Source organism: Lissotriton vulgaris, chromosome 7 (assembly GCF_964263255.1).
Source record: "Lissotriton vulgaris chromosome 7, aLisVul1.2, whole genome shotgun sequence".
Lineage (NCBI taxonomy): Eukaryota > Metazoa > Chordata > Amphibia > Caudata > Salamandridae > Lissotriton > Lissotriton vulgaris.
Genome location: NC_141695.1, coordinates 1,077,502,155 through 1,077,529,616, shown reverse-complemented (window position 1 = coordinate 1,077,529,616; position 27,462 = coordinate 1,077,502,155). Strand labels below are relative to the sequence as shown.

The window sequence follows — 27,462 nt, the reverse complement described above, 5'->3', positions numbered from 1 at the left end:
ATGTCCTAAAAGATTTTCTCTTATAAAATCTGCATTGATCCAACACATTGGCAAAACTCTTCAGTGTTAATAAATTATTGCAAGCAGATAACTTCTTTGCACTGCATGAGGGCTCACTTACCTAGTTATTTGTATGTATTGAGGACAGTTCGTTACAAACCTACACCGACCGGTCATCCTGGTAATTTTCTCCAAGCCAGAAGAACTGGTGGTATAACAATGATTGTTTCTAGGTCATTAAAGGGTTATTATGTTTCTAGCTCATTAAAGGGTGATCATTGTTGTAACTGGTTCACCTCCTGACCTTCAGTAAACCATGTGGAGACGGAGGCTGCTCTGTCGAATCATTTGAGGGCACCTCTTTCCTTAGATCTCTCAAACAACTAATCTAGTATTCAATATGCATTTAACCCAAGAAGTCTAACCTCGTTATAAGCAATAGTTTGATGCACCAATATAGTTCCTGGTGAGAAATGCCAGAAGCTTGCCACGTCCATGACGACATCTGTGGTTTTTATGATGATGTGAAAGCATCCATGTTTTCTCCAGTGTTGTACCTACATGTGAACTGCTTCCTTTGCTGGTAGGAAAAAAATAGTTATTCGGATATTTCTTGTGAAGATTTTCTAACTTATGTGGCAGGTTTCATTTCTTACAACTTAAATTGTCTAGCAAGGGGGCAATTTTTAGGCTCCTGCTATGAAGTGTTTGTTTGAAACCCATTATAGGTTCTAAGCGCAACAAATACCTTGTTTCCTACTTTCAGATCATAGATATAGTGCCTTTTTATAACATTTTGCATTGGATATGTACGACACAATACATTTCTTTTTTCTAGTTTTAAGTAGTTTAGGCCAACCATTTTAAAAATGTTTTTTTTTTTTTCCTTTCAGGTTCGATATCGTGAGCGCATCACAATTCTTCGAGGGAACCACGAAAGCAGGCAAATCACCCAAGTATATGGCTTCTATGACGAGTGCTTGCGGAAATATGGAAATGCAAATGTTTGGAAATATTTCACAGACCTTTTTGATTACCTTCCACTTACTGCCTTGGTGGATGGCCAGGTATGTTAGTTGTGTTACAGCTTTACTGTTTTTGAATAGTTAATTCAGCAGATAATGCTGTATGCATCAAGATGTTCAAGTCGAACTTTTGACAAGTATTAGGGAAGAATAATTACCTTGCTGATGTTACTTTCTAAAACTGTTTTTCCCCATGCAGGTTCTGGAAGTAGCCCACACTATTTGGATTATTTAAATTGTGATTTGTAAGTCCCTTATAGGGAGGTGGAAGGATTCAACAGTTGGTGCTTAAGATTTGGTGCTTTTAAAAAAAAAAAAAAAAAACTAATAAGCCAGTCAAAAGCCACCACATGCTACTAGTATAGACCTACACTGTAGGACCCTGCATTATGGTAATCATGAAAAATGGTTTTGTTATATGGTTGAAGTAAATCACAGCCCTCTGAAACATCACAAATGGCATTCCTGACTAGGCATGCGATTTGCCACACCTTCTCACTCAAATCCAAAGACATAAAGGCAGTAAATAAGGGTATGCTCACCGCAGTTTATAGCCCCACCGCTCATGTGGCTAGAGGACTCTGTCTCACAGATGAGGCTGGTCCATCGCAATGCCGGACATCACTGAACAGACCAAGAAGTCAACATCTCATAAGAAATGGTGTGGTCAACCTTTCACAGCAGCTTAAAACCCGGGCCACTGGAACTATGCGATTCTGCGGCCCCAGCCTGTCAGTATAAATATTGATGTGCTGCCACCCCAGTTCAGACATGGCCATATTCAAATCAGTCTGACCCTGTGCCTCATGGGAACAGTCCAGCCCGAACTGCCAAGCCATGCTTTCCTGGGGTGGCAGAGTGGGCTAAAGAACGGTGATGGATTAAACCCAGATCAGTTGACTGGGGTGAGTGCTTGTATTGTCAACGCTCCGTCCATCATTTCCTTTGGTTTTGCAAAAAAAACCCAGTCAGTGCATTGTTACACGTTTTTTACTTGTAATCAACTTGAATCCAAAGCTCAAATTTCCTCAAGAGATTGCCAACTTTTTTTTTTTTTTTTTTTTTTTTTAAATTATATTTTTATTGCAGAGTTATAAACAGCAGGAAAAGGTAAGCAGCCAGTGCACTTGTGGGCTCCCCCCGTCCAATGACAGTTCACAGTTGTACACAGCCATTCAGCCCGCATCCCGGAGGCCGGGCGGCATATCAGATCGCTCGAGAGGAACACAACACAGTGTACGTCCCATTGGGACCCTGGCGGAAGGTCGTTTTACGTATCTGCTTTTACCCCCCCACCCGCAACAACATTCCCGTCAGCCATCTCCGTGGAATCAACGTAATTGCCCCCGTCGGGGCCTACTCTAGGCTATTCGGGCCTTCGTGCCAGGCCGTCCCACCCAATCAGTCTGCCCGCCACTCAATACCCCCTGTCCCAGTAGTTCCAAGGCCTCCACCAGCAACCCTCCAATGGCTTCCGGCCCTCCCCAAGCCCCTCTACAACTAACCCCCCAACGCCCCCCCCCCCCCCCTGGCAACTGCTAAGGTGTGTGCTTCGCTCTACTGAACTGGATGGTTCCACTACAGTGCGTAGTGAGATACTTCTGTGTTCGCCCCGCGGTGTCCAGCGGCTTAGTTCTCGCCGTCCTCATCCTCAACCAAAGCATCACGCAGAGCCTGTACCACTAACTCCCATGCACGCGCCGCATCCAGAGCTTTCTCATTCCCCAACTTCACTGCTTGCGTCATCCGGAGCACGCTCTCGCAGTCAGACCATCGCAGCAACTCATTCTTCCATCTACGCAGTGAGGGACCCCCCCTGGCCTTCCAGTGCCACGATATTTCCCTTTGAGCCAATATCAGGCCCAGATCTATGAATTTACTTGTCACCTTGGTGTGCTTAGTATGCGGGAACCAGAGCAATAGACACGCCGCCATGTCGAATTCTACCTCCCTGTCAGTCACTTCATTCAGGAGTTCCCCTACCTCCGCCCAATAAGTTCCCAGTTGTGGACACCCCCAAAACAAGTGGTCCATGTCCGCCCCAAGGGACGAGCACCGGGGGCAACAGGCATCCGGCACCCGAAAGTGCCGCTGTAGTTTCTCTGGAGTTAAATAGGCCCTATGGAGCACATAAAAATGGACCTGCTGAAAGCGCGCGTTCCTGGTGCCCTTCCACGTGCGTCGCAGGATATGGCCCCATGCCGTATCCGGTATAGGCCGGCCAACGCTCCTCTCCCATTTAGCTTTGAGCCCATGGAGTGGTTCCAGCCCTTCGTTCAGCATCCTATTATGGAGGCACGTCACAGCTTTGAATGTACCAGCTGCCATCACCACATATTGGCATGCCATAGTCGTCGCGGGCTCCAGGAGCCCCTCTTTCCAGTGCTTTTGCATGGCAGCCACTACAGCCGCGTGTAGTAGGAAGCCCCCCTCAGGCAGTCCGAACTGGTCCCGGAGCACGTCGAACGGCGCCAACGCCCCATCTATATACAATTCACCCACCACCTGCAACCCTGCGTCCTCCCAGTCCATCAACGGGGACCAATCCCCTCCGTGCGGCAAAGCCGTCAACATCCCGATCGGGATCTCCGGGGCATAAGGCCGCGATGCCCTCGCTCTCCGAAGGCTCCTCTGCCAGCACAGCCGGAGCGTCCGCTCCTCCATGGTGAGGGCCCGTAACTCGAGCCGTTGCTGCATAATGATGTACGACAGCACGTGGCGCTGTATCCCCCGACCCCGGTCTTCCTCCGGCCCCCGGAACACCCTGGCTACGTTCTGCGTAAGGACCTGCAACTGCGCCGCTAGATAATACAGCTCAAGGTCGGGCACGGCCATGCCCCCCTCCATCTTGGGGCGAAGTAGCGTGCTCAAGGCTATTCTGCGACGGCCATGCCCCCACAGAAAGCCAATAATCAGTGACCGCAGTTCCCTAAACACCCCCTGGGGAATCCAGACAGGTAGCGTTCGGAAATAATAAAGGAAGCGGGGGAGCGCCACCATTTTCAACAATGCTATCCTGCCCAGAACTGTCAGCGGGAGGGTCGACCAGAAAGACAAGCTACCCCGCAGTGACCGGACACAACGGCCAATGTTACCCTCCAAAAGGTCAGCAGCCGAGTGGTAAATGCGGACACCCAAGTAGGTGATGCAAGAGGGTTCCCATGTCACACCCAAGTCGCTGCTAGGGGCTGGCGATCCCGTTCTCAGCGGAAACACGCAGGTCTTTGCCCAATTGACCTTAAGGCCCGACAGTCGGCCGAACTCGGACAGCAGATCCATCGCTCCAACCAGTGCCCCCGAAGCGTCAGCTAGGTACAGGAGCAGGTCATCTGCATAGAGCGATATATAATGCCATTGCCCATCACTCACTATTCCCGCGTATCGGTCGCCTGACCTCGCATGGACCGCCAAGGGTTCCATCGCCAGAGCAAACAACAGAGGGGAGAGAGAGCATCCCTGTCGTGTTCCCCTGCCCACCGGATACGCGGCAGATACCAAGCCGCCCAATCGAACTCTCGCCGTCGCCGAGGCATACAAGACCCTCGTCCACCTTCGAAACCCATCGCCCATGCCGAACCGCTCCAGCACCCCATCCAAGAAAGGCCATTCCAAACTGTCGAAGGCCTTCTCGACATCCACAGACAGAACCGCCGGCGTTCCCTCCCCATCCAAGATGGCGTCCATTATTCCCACCAGGCGGCGGATATTCATCGCCGTGCTCCTCGTGGGTATAAACCCGGCCTGATCCCTGTGCACCAGGCCCGTCATGTGGGGGCCAATCTAGTGGCTAGGATGCGACTCAGGATCTTATAGTCCACCGTCAGCATGGACAGCGGGCGATAGGACCTCACGTCCGCGGCATCCCGGCCAGGCTTGAGGAGTGGTACTATCAAGGCCTCCCGCATGGAGCCCGGCAATGCCCCCTTCTCGAAGGCCTCCGTATACACCACCAGCAGCCTGGGCGCCAGAGCGTCTACATAGTGCTGATAGAACTCGACTGGGAGTCCGTCCACCCCGGGCGTCTTGTTACGGGCCATATGTTTGATAGCCACTCGAATTTCCGTAAGCGTGATCGGGCTACCCAGGACCTTCGCGTCGTCCTCGTCCAAGACCGGAAGCGGCCTCTCCCCCAGGTACTCCACGATGTCCTGAACCCCCACTCCCAACTGACTCCGGTACAATTCCTCATAGTAACCCCTAAAGCGGTCCAATACAGCTGCCTGGGAGTACACCATCTCTCCCTGCGCGTTAGTAATGCTGAGGATCGGGCAACCCCTAAGTTCCGGGCTAGCTAATCTGGCTAAGAGGGTACCCACCTTGTCCCTTTCTGCGTGTGCCCTGATAATGTACTGCCTATAGTCATAACATCTCAAACGTTCCGTCTCCGCGGCTACCACTTCCTTCGCCTCCAATAGCTGGGCCTGTAAACCTGGCCTAGTTGGCCTGCGGCGCTCCAAGTCCCTCAAAGTTTCCTCCGCTTTCATTAAGTCATTCAGCACAGTCGTTCGAGCATTCGAGAACCTGCCCAAGCACACCCCTCTCACCACCACTTTCATTGCATCCCATTCAGTAGACCTACTCGTCGCCGTTCCTTCATTCACACCGAAATAACTATCAATGCCCTGCCGGACCGCATCGTCGAACACAGAATCCTCTAGCGTCTCCGGACGAAGCCGCCATGTTGGTATTACTGAGCGCTCCCTCTGCCATTGAATATGCACCAACCGGGGGTTATGATCGGATATCGTCCTAGCAAGGTACTCAGCATGGGTAATCAATGGGGCTAGGGAGCTCCCGCAAAGCACCGAATCAATCCTGACATGTAAATCATGGAGAGCGGAATAAAAGGAGTAATCCCTGGTTCCCCTGTGCCTCTCCCTCCAGACATCCAGCAACCCCCATCGTTCTTGCCAGTCCTTCCTGTGCGCGGCCAGCCTGCGCACAGGAGAGTCTACTAGGGGGGGATGGGACCTATCCAGAGCCACATCGGTAATCAAGTTGAAGTCCCCCCCTAGCACTATCGGTCCCGCCAGGAAAGAGGCCAAGGACCCCGAGAGGCTATCAAAGTATCGGCCTTGGTCAGTGTTCGGTGCATAAACACAACAGAAAACCACATCCCGTCCATACAATCTCCCCTCCACCGCTACAAACCTGCCATCCGGATCTATTACCTGATTCAGCACTTGAAAGGGTATCCCCGCCCTCACCCAGATCAAGACCCCCCTGGCATACGCTGAGTAAGTGGTGCCAAAAACCTGGCCCCGCCATCTTTTCTGCAAGGCAGCGCACTCTTTTTTGGTGAGGTGAGTCTCCTGGAGCATAGCTATCTGAACCCCCCTGCGTACCAGGTATGCATGTACTTTGTGACGTTTCACCATAGTCCGCAGCCCCCGGACATTCCACGTTAGGCATTTCAAATTAGGTAATGTCCCCATTCCAATTCCGTACAGTCCGAATCAAACAACAACAGTCCATGACCCCCCCAATGCAGTTGCCCCCCCCCAAACAACCCCAAAACTGAAACATTCCCCAAACCCCACTCCCCAGGACAGAGCACACGAACCCAATGGCCGCCCCCATCCAAACCTTGATCCAACTTCTCGCACACTTACCCTGTGGTCTCCACCACAGTCGACCTTAAGGGCCTAGGGGGGGTGAGTCGCCGCCGACCCCAGCTAGCGGAGCCCGCGTCCCGCCCTTCATCCCCTCCGATACACTCAGCTCCCCCACCCGGCAACCCGCCCTCCAACAACAGGATATCACCCTACCATGAAGTCCCGATCTAGTCCCAAGTCTATCTCAGCCGCAGAAAATATTATCCGAAGTCTGTGGGGTCACTGTCGGCCCCTTCTGGCTCTCTGCCTCCGAAAGTTCCTCTCCTGTCCTGCTGCCTTCCCCTCCCGAGTCCGTTTCGGCCCGTTCACTGTTCTGTTGCGACCCTGTAATGGCCGCCGTCGCCGCGAGTGCATCCCTCTTCTCCGCAGCCATTTGAGCCTCCCGCTTCTCCCGCTGGCGCCTGTTGCGGGACCTGATGCGTTGTGACTGCCGCACCCGGGCTGCTTGGGCTGGTCTCGCCGACTTTGGTGCGTCCTATCCGTCCCTGCTCTGTACGACTCAAGCCATTGCCAAACTTCGTCCGGAGTCTGGAAAAAGTGTGTGGTGCCATCCAGGATAATCCTCAGCTTGGCCGGGTAGAGCAAGGAGTACTGAATGCCTTCCTCCCTGAGCTCCTTCTTCACAGCAAGGAACGATGCCCTGTCCTTCTGGACCGCCTGCGTGTAGTCCGGAAAGATCGTTACCTTGCTGTTCTCCACCTCATAAGGGCCCGACATCCTGGCCTGCTGGATGAGGAGGTCTCGGTCCTTGTAGTGGAGGAGCCGCACCACCATTGGTCGGGGGGGGGCGGCCAAGCCCCGGCGGGCGAGCGGGCACCCGGTGAGCCCGCTCCAGAGTGAAAAATGGAGTAAGCCCCTCCGGCGCCACCACAGTGCGGAACCAGTTCTCCATGTAGGCCACCGCATCCTCCCCCTCAATCCGTTCCGGCAGGCCTACGACCCGCACGTTGTTCCGCCTATTGCGGCCTTCGGCATCCTCCGCCCTCCGCTCTAGAGTGTCCAGTCGGGCCAAAATGTCTGTAATCCTGTGCTCCGCGGTCACCACCGATGGCTTCAGGTCCAGCAACAGTTGGTCATGATCCTTGACCCGATCCGCCAGCTTCGCGTGATCCGCGCGTAGCAGCCCCAGGCCCGTGGCCACTTGGGCAATGTCATTGTGCAACGCCTCCTTAGTGGAGGTGATCGCCTCAAGGATGGCATCCAAGCGCCGGTTCAGCCGCTGTTCCTGGTCAAGCTCCGGGGGAGGGACACTCATTCAGCTGGGTCGATGTCGCCGCGTCCCCCTCGCGGCTCCCGGGCATCGGCCCTCCGATCGCCGCCATGTCAGGGCGCTGCGTCACAAGTCCGGCCACCCGTACTGCGGGTTCCCCCGTGGGTCCGTGCCGGTCACCGGGCAGTGCTATGTCACCCCCAATGGTCTCAGGAGCAATGACCAGGCGGACGAGCTCCGTTCCGTCACCCCCACTGGGCCTGTGGGGGGAGGATGAGTCGTAGGGCGGTGGTCGACGAGAACCCCTGATCTCCTGGGTGAATCGGGCAGCGTCCCCCGGTCTCAGGGCTTCGCGCCGCCAACCCAGTGCGTTGGGCAGCCGGGTGCAGGGTCCCTCTCTGCTCGGCGACAGCCGGACTCAGGGCTGAAGTTCGGGACCGTCCGACCACCTCGCCGCCATTTTCTTCACACCCCGGACTACACCTCGGCCGCCTCTTCCTCGATCTCCTCGGGGCCAGCAGTCCCCCAGCGATTCACCGATTACGTCCAGCTGTCCCCTTACACTTCAGAGGGCAGGAACGTCGTCTCCGGGTCGCCTAGGGTCCCGAAAAACAGGAGAATTAGCGGGATTCCGCGCGGAGCTGCGAGCTCACGCCGCCATCCCGATCGGCGTCCAAGCCACGCCCAAGAGATTGCCAACTTCTTAATCAGGTTTTCTTTTTTTCAAGTGCAATTTTCCTGAATGCAGGCTCTTCATACCCCTTCCCCACCGGCCCCTCTAAAAAAAAAAAAACATCCAGGGGTTAAATCGTGGAAGATACGTGATGGACAGATGTCCATTATAGACCCACCCGAAATTTGCCTTTTGTGCTTTGGGTCAAATTGTGATGTGAAGCTTTGTGGCTCTTGTTGCAGTTTGCACGCCAAGGTCATTAACCCCTTAGCTGCGGCGGCTATTCCGCCACAGCGCTAGGGGAGAGGTGGGGCCGCACGGCGCTCCCGTACTCGTGACGGAACCACTCCGTCACGAGCCTCTGGTGGGCTGTGCTGGTGACGGAGCGGTTCCGTCACAGCCCCGCCCGCTCAATAGAACGCACTGCCCAGGTGCGAAATCAGCGCCGCGCAGGCGCAGCGAGCGGGCCGTGACGGAACCGCTCTGTCACCAGTACAGCCCACCAGAGGCTCGTGACGGAGTAGTTCCGTCACAAGCACGGAACGGGTTAAGGAGCGGGAGTTGCTGCTGTTTTCAAAAAGAAGAAACCCAAGAAGTGACAACTCCAATCCCTACCCTCAAGCATCTGCTTTGGAGCTGAGACTAATTGAAGGATAACCTAACACCTGTTTCTCCCCTCTAACCCCGCCTCTTTCCCAGGTACGCTTCTACCTGTCATGGACCCAAAGCCCCAGTCTGGTCCGCTTTACCCGGAATTCCTTACTCCTAGTACTGACCCAGAAGTCCTTCTAAATGCAATGTAGAGAGACATGGTCCCCTCTGGAGCGTCACCTGACTCCCATGTGTCCAATGGTATTCATGTTTGGAGCGCATGTGACTGTATCGTCCTACTCCCTTTGCTACATTCCTCCCTCTCTACATGTGACGTGGGCTATGACCCCAAACACTGCTCCAGTGCCACCTGCAGGCTACGTGCTGTAGCACTCCCAATTCCATCAAGATCTTTTACATCGGCGCAATTTTCCCATTGCCTTACCTATGCAGGAGGGGACTCCACCAGCACTGCAAACAACTCAATCTGCGCCACAATCCATGCTACCGGCGACGCAACCTCCTCAACCAGAAATATTACCCCATCTCAATTCCCACAACACATATCACACAGGAAGGCTCTGCGCATCAAAGAGGGAAATGCTTTTTCAGGGACTCTCATCCCCACGAAGACCCCAGCCAGAACAAAGTTGAGGGAACTGACATTCCGTGTCTTTGGACTCAGACTTTGCATTGTTGAAAGACAAAAGTGGATTCGATACATTGCCAGAATAAAAATGTTCCCCAACAGGGTAGCCTCTATATGAGGTCACTAATTATCATTCAGTGACAAAGAAGGTTGTAAAGATGTTATACCTCCTTCTTTCTATGGCTGAATCCAAGCCAACATTCTTACTAAGGCTCTGCATGCTACTTCAAATAAGACAGAACCCCGGCTCTCCTTCGATGGGGCCTTCGCAGAGCTATCCTGACAATTTGGGAGAAAACCACTTCTTCCCCCGCAGTCCACGTAGCGATTAAAGATGCTGCATATTGGTCCCTGGAGACTTGGCTTTCCTTTCCTCCAATCCATCACAGGAAAGCCTGGTGGCTCAGGCATCTTCCCTTGCAAATCTTTCACCAGGCACCTTCCCTGCTACCCTGTCTGAGGGGGAATCCCTCAGACAGGGTAGTAGGGAAGTAGCAGTAGGTAGGGTTGAAGTAGTATGCAGAGCCCGTGTAAGAGCAGTAGGCAAAAAACACAAAAAAAGCCTCTCAGTGAGTAGCATGGCCCTCTATTGGCAAAATCTCCTTGTTATGTACCTACTTCTGGGGGGGCAAGATGGCGTCCACGCTGGACGTGTGAGTAAGCTGCTCCTGCCGGACCTCACGGTACATGATTCTGCTTGAGTAAGGAGCGGGCTAAGGAGGCTTATCTAAACATAGTCTTGTCGTCTAATCGTGCTGCGAAAACGACCAGAGCTTCGCTATACTTTGTTTTTAAAATTTTTTGATTTGATTAAACACTCACCGGTGAAAATGCTGTGGATGCGGGAAGCGGCAGCAACGGAGTCGGACTACGGAACCTGCAGTGGTATCATTGGGCGGTGCTTTGGAGGCACTTCACTCGGCTCACCTGGTCAGGAGCCAACGGCGCGGCCCCTGGGATTAGCGGTGCGGCCATTGGAGACACGAGTGCCGTGAAGGGAGTGGGGGGAAGGAGCAATGGCTCCTAAAGGTCGGAGAGGACGCGGACAGGGAAATGCTCCTCCTGATGCAGAGTGGACAAGAGGCACCGAGCGCTGTGAAGGCTGCTGCTGCGTGGACTGAAACACTCAGCAAAACGGCGACTCGAGGTAAAGAAATTGCGGAATTAAACGCTGTAAAATATGTAAAGGGGATCCCGGGATTATTTTCATCTATGAAGAATAAGGAAAAACAGGGTCTACTAGGCTCTGATAAGCTCGGGGAGAGTGCTGCTGAAATGACTATCACTGAGTGGGGGGTCTGACGCTGGGCAGACAAGTGAGAGTGGAGAATTGGCAGCAGATGGAGTTCAGGGAACCGAGACAGTGAGTGGCTTGGAGAATGTGAACGACTCAGCTACTGCTCAGAGTAATACTGAAGTAATAAATGATATAACTCTACATGAGAGCGAACCAGAACTGTTGCCAGACCCTGAGCTCACTACTAACCTGATCCCAGGCTATCATGACTTTGCCTAACATGGAGAGCCCCTTGATAGAGGGGGGTTTACAAGGGGGGGACCTCACATGATCCACTGGTCCCTAATGTTACTGAATCTGACTCTGCCAATTTATTTTCTCTTTCGGAGCAATCTGTCTTCCTCCGAAGACCTTGCACAGCAATATGCCTTCCTCCGAAGACCTTGCACAGCAATATGCTACTTACATGAGTATGGAGGACGGCAGCATTCATAGTAGTTTTGATGTGGAAGGCTTCGACCTTCCTACTGTTCGTAGACTCCAATTAAATCAGACTGGAGAAACAAAAATAGGAGAAACCGACAAGAAAGCAGACAAAATAGCAGCACAATCTGGGGTGGAGGAGCCATCAGAAGAGATATCATTAGGGCTGATTTATAAGACCATGATGCAGCACAGGCATGAAACTCGTGAAGATAGTCTGAGAGTGCAGAATTCATGCAAGAAGCTCCAGAACTCAGTCAGGCGCCTTGTCAAGTCACACTCGGTTTGTTGAGAGAGCTAATGAAGCCGAGGCACGTATATCTACTCTCGAGGATGAACTTGTCCAACAAAAGAAAGTAATGGAACTACAACTTGCTCATAAGGAGGACATTAATTGGAAACTGATTGACCTAGAAAATCGGTCACTTAGAAATAACTTTAGGTTTTTGCAGATTCCGGAGGGCAAGGAGGGGTCAGATCCTAGAGGATTTATAATTGAATTGTTAAAAAAAGCCTTTTCAGAATCTACTAGGTGGGACTGGGACAGGGAGGTGGAGCGGGCACATCGGTTTCCATTTAACATCAAAGCTAACCAACGGGACCAGAAACCTAGAGCTATATTAGTAGCATTTAATAGCTTTTTGGCCCGTGAGAAAATCTTAATGAAAGCACGGCCAAATAAAAAGAGAAGTGGGCTCGGCTGTGATTTTTTTTTTTTTGTCTGCCCTGACCTTTGTAAGCAGTCAGTTGATACACTATGGCAGCTCCGGCAAATTATACCAGATCTCCAAGCCAAGGGTGCACAGGTGTTCTTGCTGTTTCTGGCTAAAATGAGTTATTTTTAAGGAGCGCACCCATTATTTTATGACTGCCTCAGCCGCTAAGGAATTTTTGGGTAAAATGTAACCAGTATAGATTCTTAAACCTGTAGGTTATTTGTTTATGTTCAGGTACTCTCTTGCCTATGCTCTGCTTCTCCTTGAGTAGCAGTGGATTTTTTTTTCTAGTTTCTAAAATTTTGAAGTAAAATGCCCCGTGGGGAAAAGCAGGAGGATGGGGGTAGGCTTGCATCTAAAGGACCATAAGTCCTAAAGCTTCTATTCAGGGTTGGGGGGGGTGCTTGCTGGGTCTGGGGAGGGGTGCACAGGGGATTAGGTACAGGAAGGGTAGGTGTTGGGGGGAAGCACAAGGGGGGTGTGGAAAAAGGGGAAAAAATGTTCACAGCAAATTGCGCAATAATTGTTTCTTAATTGTAATCATTAGATTGAATTGGGACCCACTTGAATTTTTTTCTGAATTTAGTAAAAAGACGATGTCAGAAGAAGTTTCTGTATTTCTAGGTCTGTTTTTTTCATTTTTGGTCATAAGTAAAAAATGGCAACAAAAGGGTTAAGGATCTGTTCCCTAAACGTTTCTGGATTGAATAACGTTATAAAGAGACAGAAGGTTGCAGCGGGAATTAGATATATATCACCACATATACTTTGTATACAGGAAACTCCTATCCCATGGTCGAAACGGGAGGTGTTAAAAGAACTTGGATTTTCGCTAGTGGTTGCAACAGGGCAATCTAGTATGATAAAGTGAGTGACTATTCTTAGTAAAGGAAATCATGTTAAAACTGGGCGGAAATTAATGGATAAGAAAGGACGATGGGCAATAGTAGAATGCAGCTTTGAGGGAAAAACGCTATGTACGGTCTATGGAGCTAATTTAGACGACCCTGAACCTTTAATTGAAGTAAATTTGGAATTGGCAACCTGGCCCCAGCAGGTGGTGGTCTGTGGAGATATCAATATCAATCTGACAAATAGGGCATTACAGGAAGGGGCGGCCACATACAGGGGGCGTAAGCCAAAAGTATATAAAGTTTTGCATAATTTGGTGCAGGATCATGGGTTGCTGGATGTGTGGGGTAATTTGAGAGTACAGGACAGTGGGTATACATTTTATTCTTACCCTCACAAGAAATTGGTTAGACTGGACTATTTTCTTTTTACCCCAGCCTCATTATTGGAAGGTGCAACAGTCCGAGTTTATCCCAGAATTACTTCAGACCACGCACCTATTGTATTAGAGATACAGGGGGGCTTAATCAGACCAAAATGCTTAAATTTTACATTTGATAGGAAGTTGGGATTAAATAATTATTTTGAAGCTCATATGGGAAGGTGGATTCAGCTTTTTTTCCAGGAGAACAAGGGGACGGCCACCCCAGGCACAGTCTGGGATACTTTTAAAGCCGGTTTTCGTGATGAATGTATGAGTTTCACGTTTCGGCAGCAAAAGAAAGCTAGACAAGAGCTAGGTATTTTATAAAATAGATATTGTCCCCAAGCACAATTTCACAGGTAGCAATATTTTGTAAAGTAGAAAAACCAAATTCAAATATTTGCTTTTCAAATTCTTTAGCACTTTATTATTTTCTTTTTCTTTTTTCTCTTTTTCTTACACTGATTAGAAGTTCATCATTCCATATTTCCTAAGTCATACAGTACACAACGAGCGTAGCCAAAAAACAATGCCAACACGTGTTTCGTCACGGGAACAGTCTCCCAATGACTTCTTCAGGGCTACAATAAAGTGAAATAAAAAATATATATAAGTATATAAACAATACTTTATATTTTTAACAATACTCACCAACATCTATAGTGATTAAGAAGACACAGGTTTTCACCATGTCTTTAAGTCAACCAAAGGTCCCAGACAAGAGAGAAAAGCGGTGCATAGAAAATAGTAGTAACCAAAAACACCAGCCACCAAAGTGCAAGAGCGAAAAAATAAATCGATAGTAAGTTTCACTAGTGTCCGAAAGGAGCCTAATTTTAAACTATGCCATTGCAAGGAACTTATTCATGAGAACCACACTCACCGATGGAAACGATTGTCACAAATATCTCTATCATTCCAGTATATTATCAATCTTCTTATGGTTTTAAGAATACTGCAATTAAAATAGATAAGTTTTAGTTGTATCCAGAGCCAGAGTATAAACTTTAAATATTACTTTCCATTCCTAATGCGTAATCGGTCAAATAAGTCTAGAGGTTAAATCACTAAGAGAAATTAGGTTCACATCCAAATTTGATAAGGCACTATATATCACCTAAGTCCAAATAGCAGTCCTATACGAACCACTATTATATTACCTCAAAAGGGCTCCATAAATCAAGGATTTCACAGAAGGAATACAATTTTATTGTATCTGAAAGGAAGAACAAATGTAATTAAAAAGAATATTTATTTTATTGCCTAATTCGTCTTAAAGAACATATATTCAAGTACATTTTTTAGCACCCATGGGGGGAGAAACACAAATGTGTAAACCCCCTACATGTGGAATCAGATTGTTACTAAAATATAGCCGGAGTTCGTACAGAGTCAATATAAACGAAGAGGGGCAATTCATTAGTACCCCAAGTATAAAACCACTAGTTTGCTAAAAATCGTCGCACCAGTTTATTCGAAGCTAGGACATTTTAAAATTATTACGGAAAACACAGGAAATAGTAAGTTATAACCCCGGATGATAGCAGCCTAAAATATTTAAATCACTACGGGAAACCGGCATATTCGGCTATAACATTCATCTTCATAGTGGTTCAAAAACCCGCTACAGAGAACAAAACATATTCAACTGAAAAAGTCTCTTCAGACTGAGCCGCGTGCTCACCCCTTTTAATACCATATATCTTGGTGAGCCTTATATATATTTTTACAAAAGGTGTATCACATAAGGTAACTTAAAGCACATATCCCAAGGCAGTTTACTCGTGCTCAGGTACGTCTTCCACAACTGTATACAGCTAAAAACAGTACCGGCCCATAGTCGACCCACATGTGTAATTCACAAACTCTGCCCCACCATTATCCTCACTTACCGGGAGAGTGCTCCCATCCCCTTCACGTTTAATTCGTCCGGTGTAAACAATCGTAAACGCCATGATTCGGCGTTTGAATACACACGAAGGAACTAGCGTTCCGATTTCCCAAACATCAAAGAAGGACATTGACAAAGTTTCAGCTGGCCGTTCTGAGTTAGTGGAGCGATTTGTCTGGTTAATTCCGATAACGAACGAGACTCCTCCATGCTAACTAGTTACGCGACCCCCAGCTGAAACTTTGTCAATGTCCTTCTTTGATGCTTGGGAAATCGGAACGCTAGCTCCTTCGTGTGTATTTAAACGCCGAATCATGGCGTTTACGATTGTTTACACCTGACGAATTCAACGTGAAGAGTATGGGAGCACTCTCCTGGTAAGTGAGGATAATCGTGGGGCAGAGTTTGTGAATTACACATGTGGGTCGACTACTATGGCCCGGTACTGTTTTTAGCTGTATACAGTTGTGTAAGAAGTACCTGAGCACGAGTAAACTGCCTTGGGATATGTGCCTTAAGTTACCTTATGTGATACAACTTTTGTAAAAATATATATAAGGCTCACCAAGAGATATGGTATTAAAAGGGGTGAGCACGCGGCTCAGTCCGTGAAGAGACTTTTTCAGTTGAATAGGTTTTGTTCTCTGTAGCGGGTTTTTGAATCACTATGAAGATGAATGTTATAGCCGAATATGCCGGTTTCCCGTAGTGATTTAAATATTTTAGGCTGCTATCATCCGGGGTTATAACTTACTGTTTCCTGTGTTTTCCGTAATAATTTTAAAATGTCCTAGCTTCGAATAAACTGGAGCGACGATTTTTAGCAAACTAGTGGTTTTATATATTTTAGTAACAATCTGATTCCACATGTAGGGGGTTTCCACATTTGCGAATCTCCCCCCATGGGTGCTAAGAAATGAACTTGAATATATGTTCTTTAAGACGAATTGGGCAATAAAATAAATATTGTTTTTAATTGCATTTGTTCTTTCTTTCAGATACAATAAAATGTTATTCCTACTGTGAAATCCTTGATTTATGGAGCCATTTTGAGGTAATATAATAGTGGTTCGTATAGGACTGCTATTTGACTTGGGTGATATATAGTGCCGTATCAAATTTGGATGTGAACCTAATTTCTCTTAGTGATTTAACCTCTAGACTTATTTGACTCGGATTGCGCATTAGGAATGGAAAGTAATATTTAAAGTTTATACTCTGGCTCTGGATACAACTAAAACGTATCTATTTTAATTGCAGTATTCTTAAAACCATATGAAGATTTATAATATACTGGAATGATATTGAGATATTTGTGACAGAATCGTTTCTATCGGTGAGTGTGGTTCTCGTGAATAAGTTCCTTGCAATGGCGTAGTTTAAAATTAGGCTACTTTCGGACACTAGTGAAGCTTACTATCAATTTATTTTTTCTCTCTTGCACTTTGGTGGCTGGTGTTTTTGGTTACTACTATTTTCTATGCACCGCTTTTCTCTCTTGTCTGGGACCTTTGGTTGACTTAAAGACATGGTGAAAACATGTCTTCTTAATCACTATAGATGTTGGTTAGTATTGTTAAAAATATAAAGTATTGTTTATATACTTATATATATTTTTTATTTCACTTTATTGTAGCCCTGAAGAAGTCTTTGCGAGACTGTTCCGTGATGAAACACGTGTTGGCATTGTTTTTTGGCTACGCTCGTGGTGTATTGCATGACTTAGGAAATATGGAATGATAAACTTCTAATCACTTGAAGAAAAAGAGAAAAAAGAAAATAAAGACTGCTAAAGAATTTGAAAAGCAAATATTTGTATTTGGTTTTTCTTTTTTTCTTTACAAAATATTGCTACCTGTGAACTTGTGCTCGGGGACAATATCTATTTTCTTGTATCCTCTGTTTTTACAGAGAAACCCTGGGGACGCTAGTGGCCGTTTTTCCCCTGCTCCCTTGAGCCACTGATTTGAGGCAAGATAAGAGTAAGTGGTGTTGCGCAAAATTAACCCAGCCACTAATTCATAATTGTTCTAGGTATTTTATATCAACGCTTAGTACAGGCTGAAACTTTGCTAATGAATTGGGTAGTCAACGGTCTGAATGACTTAAGTAACCTTGAGGATAAAGTAGCAAAAAGCAGAGCTAAAGTGGTGGGCTATTGGAGTGTAAAGAATGCAAGGAAGTTTTTAACATCAAGGATGGAAAAACATGAGTATTCTGATACAATTGGTAAAAGGTTGGCGGTACAGCTTCTCATGAAGGAGTCGGCCAGAAACAACGTGGCAATGAAGGATGATATGGGTGTGTCTCACTCTGACCCTCATGAAATCCTTCGGATTTTTCAGCAGTTTTATACTGCATTATATGCAGGGACCGACTGTGCTGGGCTGGATTGGCTAGAAATGTTTGAAGGTGGTTTAAAAAAGCTGGATCCTATAGTGGCGCAGAGTCTGGAAGCTCCAATTACAGAGGAGGAGCTGTAAAGGGCCTTTGAATTGGTAAGGCTGCTGGCCCTGATAGAATACCCAGTGAGGTTTATAGACAATTCTACAATATTATTAAAAAGGAGTTGCTACTGGTAATATAGAATGCCCAGCAGGGAGTTCCTCCTAGATCTTGGTCAAACGCTACCATAGCGGTTTTTTGTAAGAAGGGTAAACAGCCGGATCTAGTAGGATCCTATCGACCAATATCGCTATTAAATGCTGACAATAAAATGTATTCGAAAATACTAGCCAATCGACTGTCTGACTGTATGGTTTCCTTAGTCTCACATCAACAGCATGGTTTTATACCAAATAGAGGGACGGTAGAGCACGTTAACAAGGTCATTACATTATTTGACATTGCTGCTGTGAAAAAAATGACCTTGCGCTTATCTTACTAGACACAGAAAAAGCGTTCGATCGGGTGCAATGGGGTTATATGTGGAAACTAATGCAGAAAATGGGGTTTGGACCAACATACATAGTTGCTATTGAGTCTTTATATCAAACACCTACTGCCAGGATTTCTGCTATGGGCCTACTCTCTAATTCTGTGAATATTACACGTGGTACACGTCAGGGGTGCCCGTGCTCCCCTCTTTTGTTTGCTTTATACATTAATCTTTTTTTAGAACAACTAACTGGCAATATCCTGATCCCACCATATCAAGTGTCAGAGTATTTTTCTGTGTTCGCTTACGCGGATGATATCGCGGTGACAACGTTAAACCCTGGTACCGCCATCAAAGTCAAGTCAAGTCAGAGAATTTATATAGCGCACTACATACCCAGAGGGTTTCAAGGCGCTTAGAAAGGGGGGGAGGGTTACTTGTCAAATATCCACGTTTTAAGTTGCTTTCTGAATGCTAGGTGGTTCTGGGTAAGGCGAAGGTAAGCGGGGAGTGAGTTCCATGTTTTAGCAGCCAGGTATGAGAAGGATCTACCTCCCATGGTGGACTTGTTGATGCGAGGTACCGTGGCGAGGGCTTGGCTGGAAGAACGTAGTTGGCGGGAGGGGGTGTAGAAGGACAGTCGTGAGTTGAGGCATTCTGGTCCGATGTCGTAGAGTGATTTGTGTGCGTGGGTTAGCAGTCGGAAAGTGATCCTCTTATTGACGGGTAGCCAATGGAGGTCTTTAAGGTGACCAGAGATGTGTTCGTTGCGTGGGATGTCTAATATGATCCTGGCTGAGGCGTTTTGGATTCGTTGGAGTTTCTTCTGGAGTATAGCGGTAGTGCCTGCGTAGAGGGTGTTTCCGTAGTCCAGTCGGCTCGTGACCAGAGCATGGGTGACTGTTTTCCTTGTTTCGGTGGGGATCCAGCGAAATGTTTTTCTGAGCATGCGAAGAATGTTGAAGCAGGAAGAGGATACGGCGCTGACTTGTCTGTTCATTGATAGTGAAGAATCCAGGATGACGCCTAGGTTCCGTGCGTGGTCTGTCGGGATGGGTGCTTTTCCGAGGGCTTCCGGCCACCAGGAGTCGTCCCATGCAGAGGGGGATGTACCTAAGATGAGGACTTCTGTTTTATCTGAGTTCAGTTTCAGACGGCTTTGTTTCATCCATTCGGCAACTTCTTTCATTCCTTCGTGTAGGTTAGTTTTGGCGGTGCTGGGGTCATTGGTGAGAGAAAGGATTAGTTGAGTGTCATCCGCGTAAGAGATGATGTTGAGGTTGTGTTGGCGGGCGATGGCCGCGAGGGGGCTCATGTATACGTTGAAGAGGGTGGGGCTGAGTGAGGATCCTTGTGGTACGCCACAGATGACTTCAGTGGCCTCGGACTTGAATGGTGGGAGGCGGACTCTCTGGGTTCTTCCGGAGAGGAACGAGGTGATCCATTCAAGTGCTTTTCCTTGGATTCCGATGTTATTGAGGCGTTGTAAAAGGGTGCTGTGGCAGACTGTATCGAATGCTGCAGAGAGGTCGAGGAGGATGAGGGCGACTGTGTCTCCATTGTCCAGTAGAGTTCGAATGTCGTCTGTTGCTGCGATGAGGGCGGTCTCAGTGCTGTGTTTTGCTCGGAAGCCGGATTGTGAGGAGTCGAGGGATTTGTTGGCTTCGATGAAGGCGGCGAGCTGGTTGTTGACAGCTTTCTCGATGACTTTGGCCGGAAATGGAAGGAGCGAGATGGGGCGGTAATTTTTGAGTTTGGTGGGGTCCGCTGTGGGTTTTTTCAGAAGGGCGGTGAGTTCAGCGTGTTTCCAGTCTTCCGGGAAGGTGGCGGAGTTGAAGGAGCAGTTGATGACGTCTCGGAGGTGCGGTGCTATGACGGAGTCTGCTTTGTTGAAGATGTGGTGAGGATATGGGTCTGTGGGGGATCCTGAGTGGGTGGAATTCATCAGGCGGATTGTGTCCTCAGTGGAGATTGGGTTCCAGTCGTTAAGGGTGTTCACGGGGGGAGAATGTTCAGCAAATGGTAGGGTGGGTTGGTTTCCGGGTTGGTTGTCGAAGCTGTTGTGGATGTCTGCAATCTTGTTGTGGAAGAATGAGGCTAGGGAGTCGCAGAGGGCTTGAGAGGGGGTGATGTCGTTGGAGTTGGCCGAGGGATTGGAAAATTCCTTGACGATGTTGAAAAGTTCCTTGCTGTTGTGGGCGTTGTTGTCAAGTCGATCCTTGAATGCTGTTTTCTTGGCCTTTCGGATTAGTTGGTGGTGAGTGCGGGTGGCGTTTTTGAAGGCGTCCTTGGTGCTAGTGGTTGGGTCTTTTTTCCAGGCCTTTTCGAGGGAGCGGCAGAGTTTCTTGGACTTCTTAAGATCATCGTTGAACCATGAGGCCTTTTTGCTGCCAGGTTTGCTTTGACGTTTTTTCAGTGGTGCTAAGGTGTCGGCGGTGTTGGATAACCATAGGGTGAGGTTGGCGGCGGCTTCGTTTGCGTTAGAAGAGTGGGCTGGGGCGTTTAGAAGGAGCGAGGCGGAAATCTGGTCCGTGGTGATTTTGTTCCAGTTTCTTTGCAGAGTTGGTTGGAGGTGGTTGGTGGGTTTCGGCTTGTTGTAGGTGAAGTGAACGCAGCTGTGGTCAGTCCAGAGGAGATCCGTAGTGTGGCTGAAGGAGACATGATTGCTGGAGGTGAAGATGGGGTCGAGTGTGTGACCTGCGATGTGGGTGGGGGAATTGACTAGTTGTTTAAGTCCGAGGTTAGCGAGGTTGTCTAAGAGGGTGGCGGTGTTGCGGTCGTTGATCTTTTCGAGGTGAAAGTTGAGGTCTCCCAGAAGGATGTAGTCTTTAGAGGGGAGCGCGTGTGGGGTGATGAAGTCCGTGATGTCTTCACTGAATTTTGCGCGGGGTCCTGGGTCAAAGAAATTGAGAGGTTGGCGAAGGAGTTTGGGCGAGTAGCAGGATATAAACTAAATGTGTTAAAAACACAGATCATGTGCTCGGAGTCTGTAGTATGGCAAGACAGTAGAGTGGTGAATGAGGCTACATATTTAGGTATTCAACTGCGGTCTAACATGACAGAATTAGTTGAGGTTAATTGGACCACATTAATGACTAAAATCAGGAACTCCTTGGATAGGTGGGAACGACTATATTTAACTATTATCGGACGGTCGAATGTTATAAAAATGAATGTCCTACCAAAAGTCTTATATCTATTTAGGTCAATACCCTTAGAAATTGCAAAAGATAGGATACAGGCTCTGCGCAGTCGAGATGTGGTAAATTTATTTTGAGGCCAGGGAGACCTAGACGGGCAATGAAGCTTATGACTTTACCAATTGCTAGGGGAGGGATGGGGGTGCCAGATTTTTTTTTTTTATTATGTAACTTGTTTTTTATTGAAGATGATGTTCCTGTTAACTGGGGAGACTGAGCAGGATAAGGCTTCTGCCCCTTCTATTTTTGAAATGCAGCTAGGGTCTGTAGCAAAACAATCACTATTCAAGTAGATTGGTGGGAGTGATTACAAACGGACTCGTTTTAAGGTAGGGTTGGGCGCATTTAAGGTATGGAAGTGGGTTGCTAAGACAACAGCGATAGGGAAAATATCTTATTATACACCCTTGAACACTTACAGACTTCTACCTGGCATATTTTCTGACGACATGACAATAAGATGGCAGCAGAAAGGGGTTAGATGGCTAGGAGACCTGTATAAGGATGAAGGGATTTGTAAATCTTTTGATGAGCTAAAATCAGTTTTTCTTTCCTAGAAATTTTTGCAAATACGACATTACTTATTCCATCGAAAAGCTGCGCTTCAGCCAAATAAAGTTGTGGAAGGAATTAGGAGGCTAGTAAAAATTGGAATGCTTTACCAATTGCTACTTGGTGATCGGAGTGACGATTTAGAAAAAGTAAGGATAAAATGGGTGGGTGCATTAGAAGATCAAGAATTAGATATAGATGACCTACTTTTATTATCCAAGGAGGCACTAATGTCGGCTAATTTAAAAGCCCAATTTTTTAAGACTTTGTTTGACTTGTACTACACCCCGGTTCGAATGGCAAAATGGGGTGGAGGGAACGAAGGCAAGTGTTTTCGGTGTAGTGCTGATGATGCGGAAAGTGTCCAGATCTTTTATAGTTGTGTCAAACTCCAATGTTTTATTACTGATCTTGAAAAGTTCTTATCCCTTGTAATTGGAATGCCTTTAGTTATCACTCCGGCTATGTTGTTGTTGGGGAAAATACCAAAGGACTGAGCAGCTGAGCCTTTATATCAATATCGGTATTTCATTTTCTTTGCAATGACTGCAGCACGTTTATGCATAGCCACTGAGTGGCTTCAGGAACAACCACCGGTTTTTCATCAATGGCGTGCTAAAATGCTTTGTATGTATAATTTGGATTGGGGACTCTTTTCTATCAAGGGTGTTAGGAAACAAAGATTGGGCATAAAAATATGGAGTGCGTTTCGTGATCATTACGAGGATTAACCCCTTCAGCTCTGCGCGAATTCCGCTGCGGTGCTGAAGGTTCTAAAGAACCTATGGAACCATGACTGAACGGTTCCGTCATAAGCACAGGCCAACCGACGCTCATGACAGAACCGTTCCGTTATGAGCATGGAAGGGGTTAAGAGTGGAAGATGAAATGTTTATGAATTTTTGATGGAAAAATAGAAATTGGTCTGCTTTTTTTTCTTCTTTTTTTCTCTTTTTCCTCTTTGGTTTATAAAATTGCTGTAATGTGTTTGTAATGTATTTGTATTTTGAACTTGTCAATTTTTATTTGCAATCTTGCTGTGAACGCTTAAATAAAATAAAAAAGTTATGTACCTACTCCTGGGAGATGGCACAGACTGATCTGCCTCAACTAACATATCAGTTTTCTGAGTTAATAGGGAGTGGACAAGCTATGGCAAAACAGGTGATGCATTCTGGCTTGGACACTACGGATTCTGGTGCCAGATTTAGTTTTATAGTAGTTCCTGTGTGGTGTTCTTTTAAGTCTCTCCCTCAGTTATGTTAAATAGCAGTATGTTGCTGATTCAGTGAGTGGCCATTTGAGGTGCCTTATGCACTTCAAGGCTGGGTGGAAGAACATTTATAACTGTTTTTTTCACCTTTATATTGGTAGTAACTTTAGAAATCTAGTTTGTGAATGGGAATAGGCTTACTCTTTTGTGGGTGGATGTTTGTAATAATCCCCTTCCATTTTGTAGTAGATAACCCCATTTTCTCTCCACCACTCACCTGGCACCTCCCAAATTTGCTATTGCATAGTAACTTCTATGTGTGGTGATCTCTCCATAGAAAATATGAGCGGTGAAGGTTCCGATCTCCACCTATGTTTGTGAATTTCATTTTATAGTAAGTAGGTAGTAGTCTTGTAGTATTACGTTACGTACAACAAAATGCAGTGTAATACTGACAAACCTATTTACAAGATATTCTTCCAGCCACTAAATTTCACAACAATGGACATGTGAATGTCGACAAGTTTCAATCTTTAAACCTGTTGTTGCAGGAGCATTACTATTTTTTTTTCTGGCATTTCAATACCCCTACAATTATTTTAATATAGACTTCAGATTTCCTGGCATGGAGTGAACTATATCCACCTTGCAAAGTACCTCTGTGCAGTCAATTCCCAAACTTATCAATGCTAAAATTGCAATTCATTTTTCTTACTTATGGTGCTCTGATCTATGTATGGAAGAATAATATTTTTTGGATGCAATTGACCGTAGTCCTTTGTGCATTATATTTTAATTACCAAATTGTATTTCCATTTACAAATATATTGAAGTTCAGCTCTCAAAAATATGCACAAGTAGTTGATAATAATAAAGAATTTTCTTTAACCTCTGGTAAAAAAAATCTGAGCTGTTTGGTTATTTGATTTGGGAATAAATATTTAAATCTGCCAGTGTTTGGTAAGTGCCTTAATTGGCAGTCTTGAGGAGCTACGATTGATTGAATCTAGGTACAGCTTGTTTACAGATGTACTGATATTTTTTTAAGCCAATTTTATATTCAGCTCTTTGTTTTTTGGGTATTAATGCCATTACTGTTGATGATGTTATTTCCTGTGGCCTGTAACATAAATTGTTTTTCATTCAGATTTTCTGTTTGCATGGAGGATTGTCACCATCTATAGACACACTGGATCATATTCGAGCACTTGATCGCCTTCAAGAAGTTCCACATGAGGTACTGCTTACTTTATTGAGAAGCATTTGGCTTTTGTTGACGTCTGTTAGGCACATTGGTGAAAAATGGAGCAATTAATTGCAAGATATAAATTCCTTAATTGCCAAATCCAGTTTGTTTCATAAAGTTGTACTGCAATCTAGTCTACTACATTTGGCACATGTTTATTTTTCAAATATTATGAACAGGACTATTGTGCAACGCCAAATGTTGACATCTTGAAATTGAGAAAACACATGGAAAATATAAGTGTTGGCTAATGCTAAATGTTTAGGGTTGACCCACCTAAAAATTGTCCTTTTGAGTCCTGCATGGTGTTAGTTTCTGGTACCTCCAACTCTAGCCAATTACAATGATTCTGGTAGTCTGGGTATTCGCCGATCTTGCTTTATGGAGGTGTGAGAGTGTGTCTCTCAGGGTAGCTACGAGGCGCTGTTTTGCATGTATTGTTCATACCTTCACCCCCTACTGGTCTGTCGTTGGGAGTATTCCTCCATTTATGTGCTATCACTAGTCGAGCTGCCAATAAAAGTGGAGCTATTGATTTTTCCTTGGCCCGGAATAGTAGGTATGGTTCATCAACCTCCATATTACCCAAAAGCAATGTTTGGCAGTGCTGGTAAGTCACTGTTTGTGATTCCATTAACTTAGCAGCAGTTCACCATTTTGGCCATTTACATTAGCAGTAGGTGGTCATTAAGGTAGACTCAGGAGGGCTAATAATATCTGGAAGGCAGAGTTCTGCCTATAAGATAGTGGAAATGGAGATAGATAACATTGACATTATGGCAATACTCATCTGCTTTAATCATCCCCCAAACCTACTTATAGTTAATGTATATACTAGGGGCTTGGGTGGCAGGTCATCTAAGACCATCATTGACCTTAACAGTTTTTTAGCCAGAATGGGTGAAGGGAACAACATAATCATAGCAGGAGATTTTAATACTCCATTTGAGCCTTTGGATTCTGAGGATAGCAACCTTAGCGCTGATGAAGATGCCCAGTGGGGTACATCCCAACTGGAGATACTACCAATTAAAAAGTGGACCGAGGTAGCGCTCCAGCTGAAAGCTTTTAGCTTAGAAAGGGGAGTTAGGGCAGAAAATGGCCGTACACCCTCTGACCGTTTAGGATCTCATACATACAACAACGGTCTGAGAAGCAGTCGTATAGGCTACAACATCTGAAAGAGACACGTTAGTGATAGATTCCTTACCTCAGAACAACCCCAGGCGTAAGACTGGATCTGGAAACATTTGCGTAGCAGTACCCTTGCGCGTCGGTAGGCGTCTGCGGCTCCGCGTCCGTCGTCGGAGTACTTAGACGCCGCCTCCGCGTGCTGACGTCAGTTCTTTTTTCCGCGCCAGCCACGCAGATCTGGAAAGAGCAGTTTCCTAGTCACTTTTTGACTAACTTTTGGTGATCTTTTGATCCAATTCGAAGTCTGTACGCCTCCGACGGTGCCTGTAGGGAAGCCCGGATTCAAGCATTGCGACGAGTGCGACCGTACCATGTCGGTCACGGATCCCCACCGCCTGTGCCTGACGTGTTTGGGCGTCGACCATGACGACGAGGCCTACCCCGACTGTCGGGCCCTTTCGAGGAAGGCCAGGCGGGAGCGGTCCCGCAGGCGACTCGAACTCCGGCAGTCGGCCCCGCGCCGTGTGAGGTCCCGGTCCCGGTCCCACAGGAGGTCGAGGGACAGGTTGCGGGGACGGAGCCGTCACAACTCCGGGAGTCGGCACCACTCCTCCGGGTCCAAGTCGTCAGGTAAGAAGCATAAGAAGTCGAAAAGACATAATCGCTCTTCTGACTCCCCCCGACGCTCTCACGATGCGGCCGGGGGTTCGGGTGACACCGCCCACGCGGCTCCTCGGTAGTCGCGGGCGCCGCGTTCGGCCCCATACCCCCCGGTCCCTGGGCTGAAGGCGACGCCGGAGGAGATTGAGCGTTTCCTCAAGGCCATGAGGTCCCTTTCTCCTCCGACGGGTTCCGCGGCGCCTTCGGGCCCAGTGAACCAGTCTGTGGGCCCTAGTGGGTCGGGGGCTTCGGGCCGACGCCGTCTGGTGCTTCGGCCCCGATGCCCCCGGGCCCCACGATCCCGACACGGCCGGTGCCCTCGGGTCCGGCACCGCAATGTACAGCGGCCCCGGTGTCGTCGGCGCCTTCGGGCCCGGCGTCGCTGGACCTTCCTCGGGCAATGGATCGTCACTGGTGGACCTTACGACCCCCCCGGCGTCGGTCCGTGTGATGTCCCCTCCGGCGGCGCCGTCCCCGATGCCTCCTTTCAATCGGTTCCGACGTCGGGACGACGCCTATCGGCGCCGATCTCGACGCCGTTTGAAGATTTTAGTTTCTATGAACCGACCTCATTCAATTACGACCCTGAATCTCAGGAGATGAGGGATGAGGAGGATTGGGAGGGGTCTGAGGACCCTCTGGCCAGGGAGTGCCAGTCTAACATGGACTGGGCAGGAGACCTTGGGGAGGCCAGTGGCTCGGACACCTCTCCAGACACTGGATTTGTCTCTCCTCCTACCGTGGCTTCGGAGGAGGGAGCTACCTATGGTGTGGTGTTGATGAGGGCTGCCAAGGCCTTGGGCTCCCCGTCGCGGCCGTGAGGACTAACCTCCTCACCGAGGTCCTTAAGCCGCAGTCATGCTCCATGGAGCCTTTGCTGCCGTTTAATGAGGCCTTGACGGACGTTCTTTTGGACACTTGGTCCAGGCCCACTACAGGTTCGCCAGTAGATAGGAACGTGGCCAGACGCCACCGCCCGGCTCCGGGCGACCCATGTTTCCTGTCCTCCCACCCCACCCCGAGAGTCTGGTCATCCAGGCCTCTAACTCCCAGACCGCCTTCCCAGCGGCCCCGCCGGACAGGGAGTCCAAGAGGTACGAGAACTATGGTAAGAAGATCTTCTCGTCCCTTAGCTTGGGACTGCGCTCTTCCAACACCGCATGCCTCTTGGGCCGTTACACCCACTCTCTGTGGGAGACGGTGGCGGAAGTGC

General features: G+C 47.7%; 1 protein-coding gene across 1 annotated transcript in view; it reads left to right on the top strand.

Annotated features, from left to right (window-relative positions):
* The window catches only part of LOC147702947 (serine/threonine-protein phosphatase 2A catalytic subunit alpha isoform), a 221,769-nt gene that overhangs the window by 101,639 nt on the left and 92,668 nt on the right, over nt 1–27,462 (top strand). The window contains exons 3-4 of the mRNA XM_086931523.1: nt 894–1,067; nt 24,357–24,446. Of these exons, the coding sequence (XP_086787649.1) occupies nt 894–1,067; nt 24,357–24,446 (264 nt within the window). The remainder of the gene's footprint in view (nt 1–893; nt 1,068–24,356; nt 24,447–27,462) is intronic.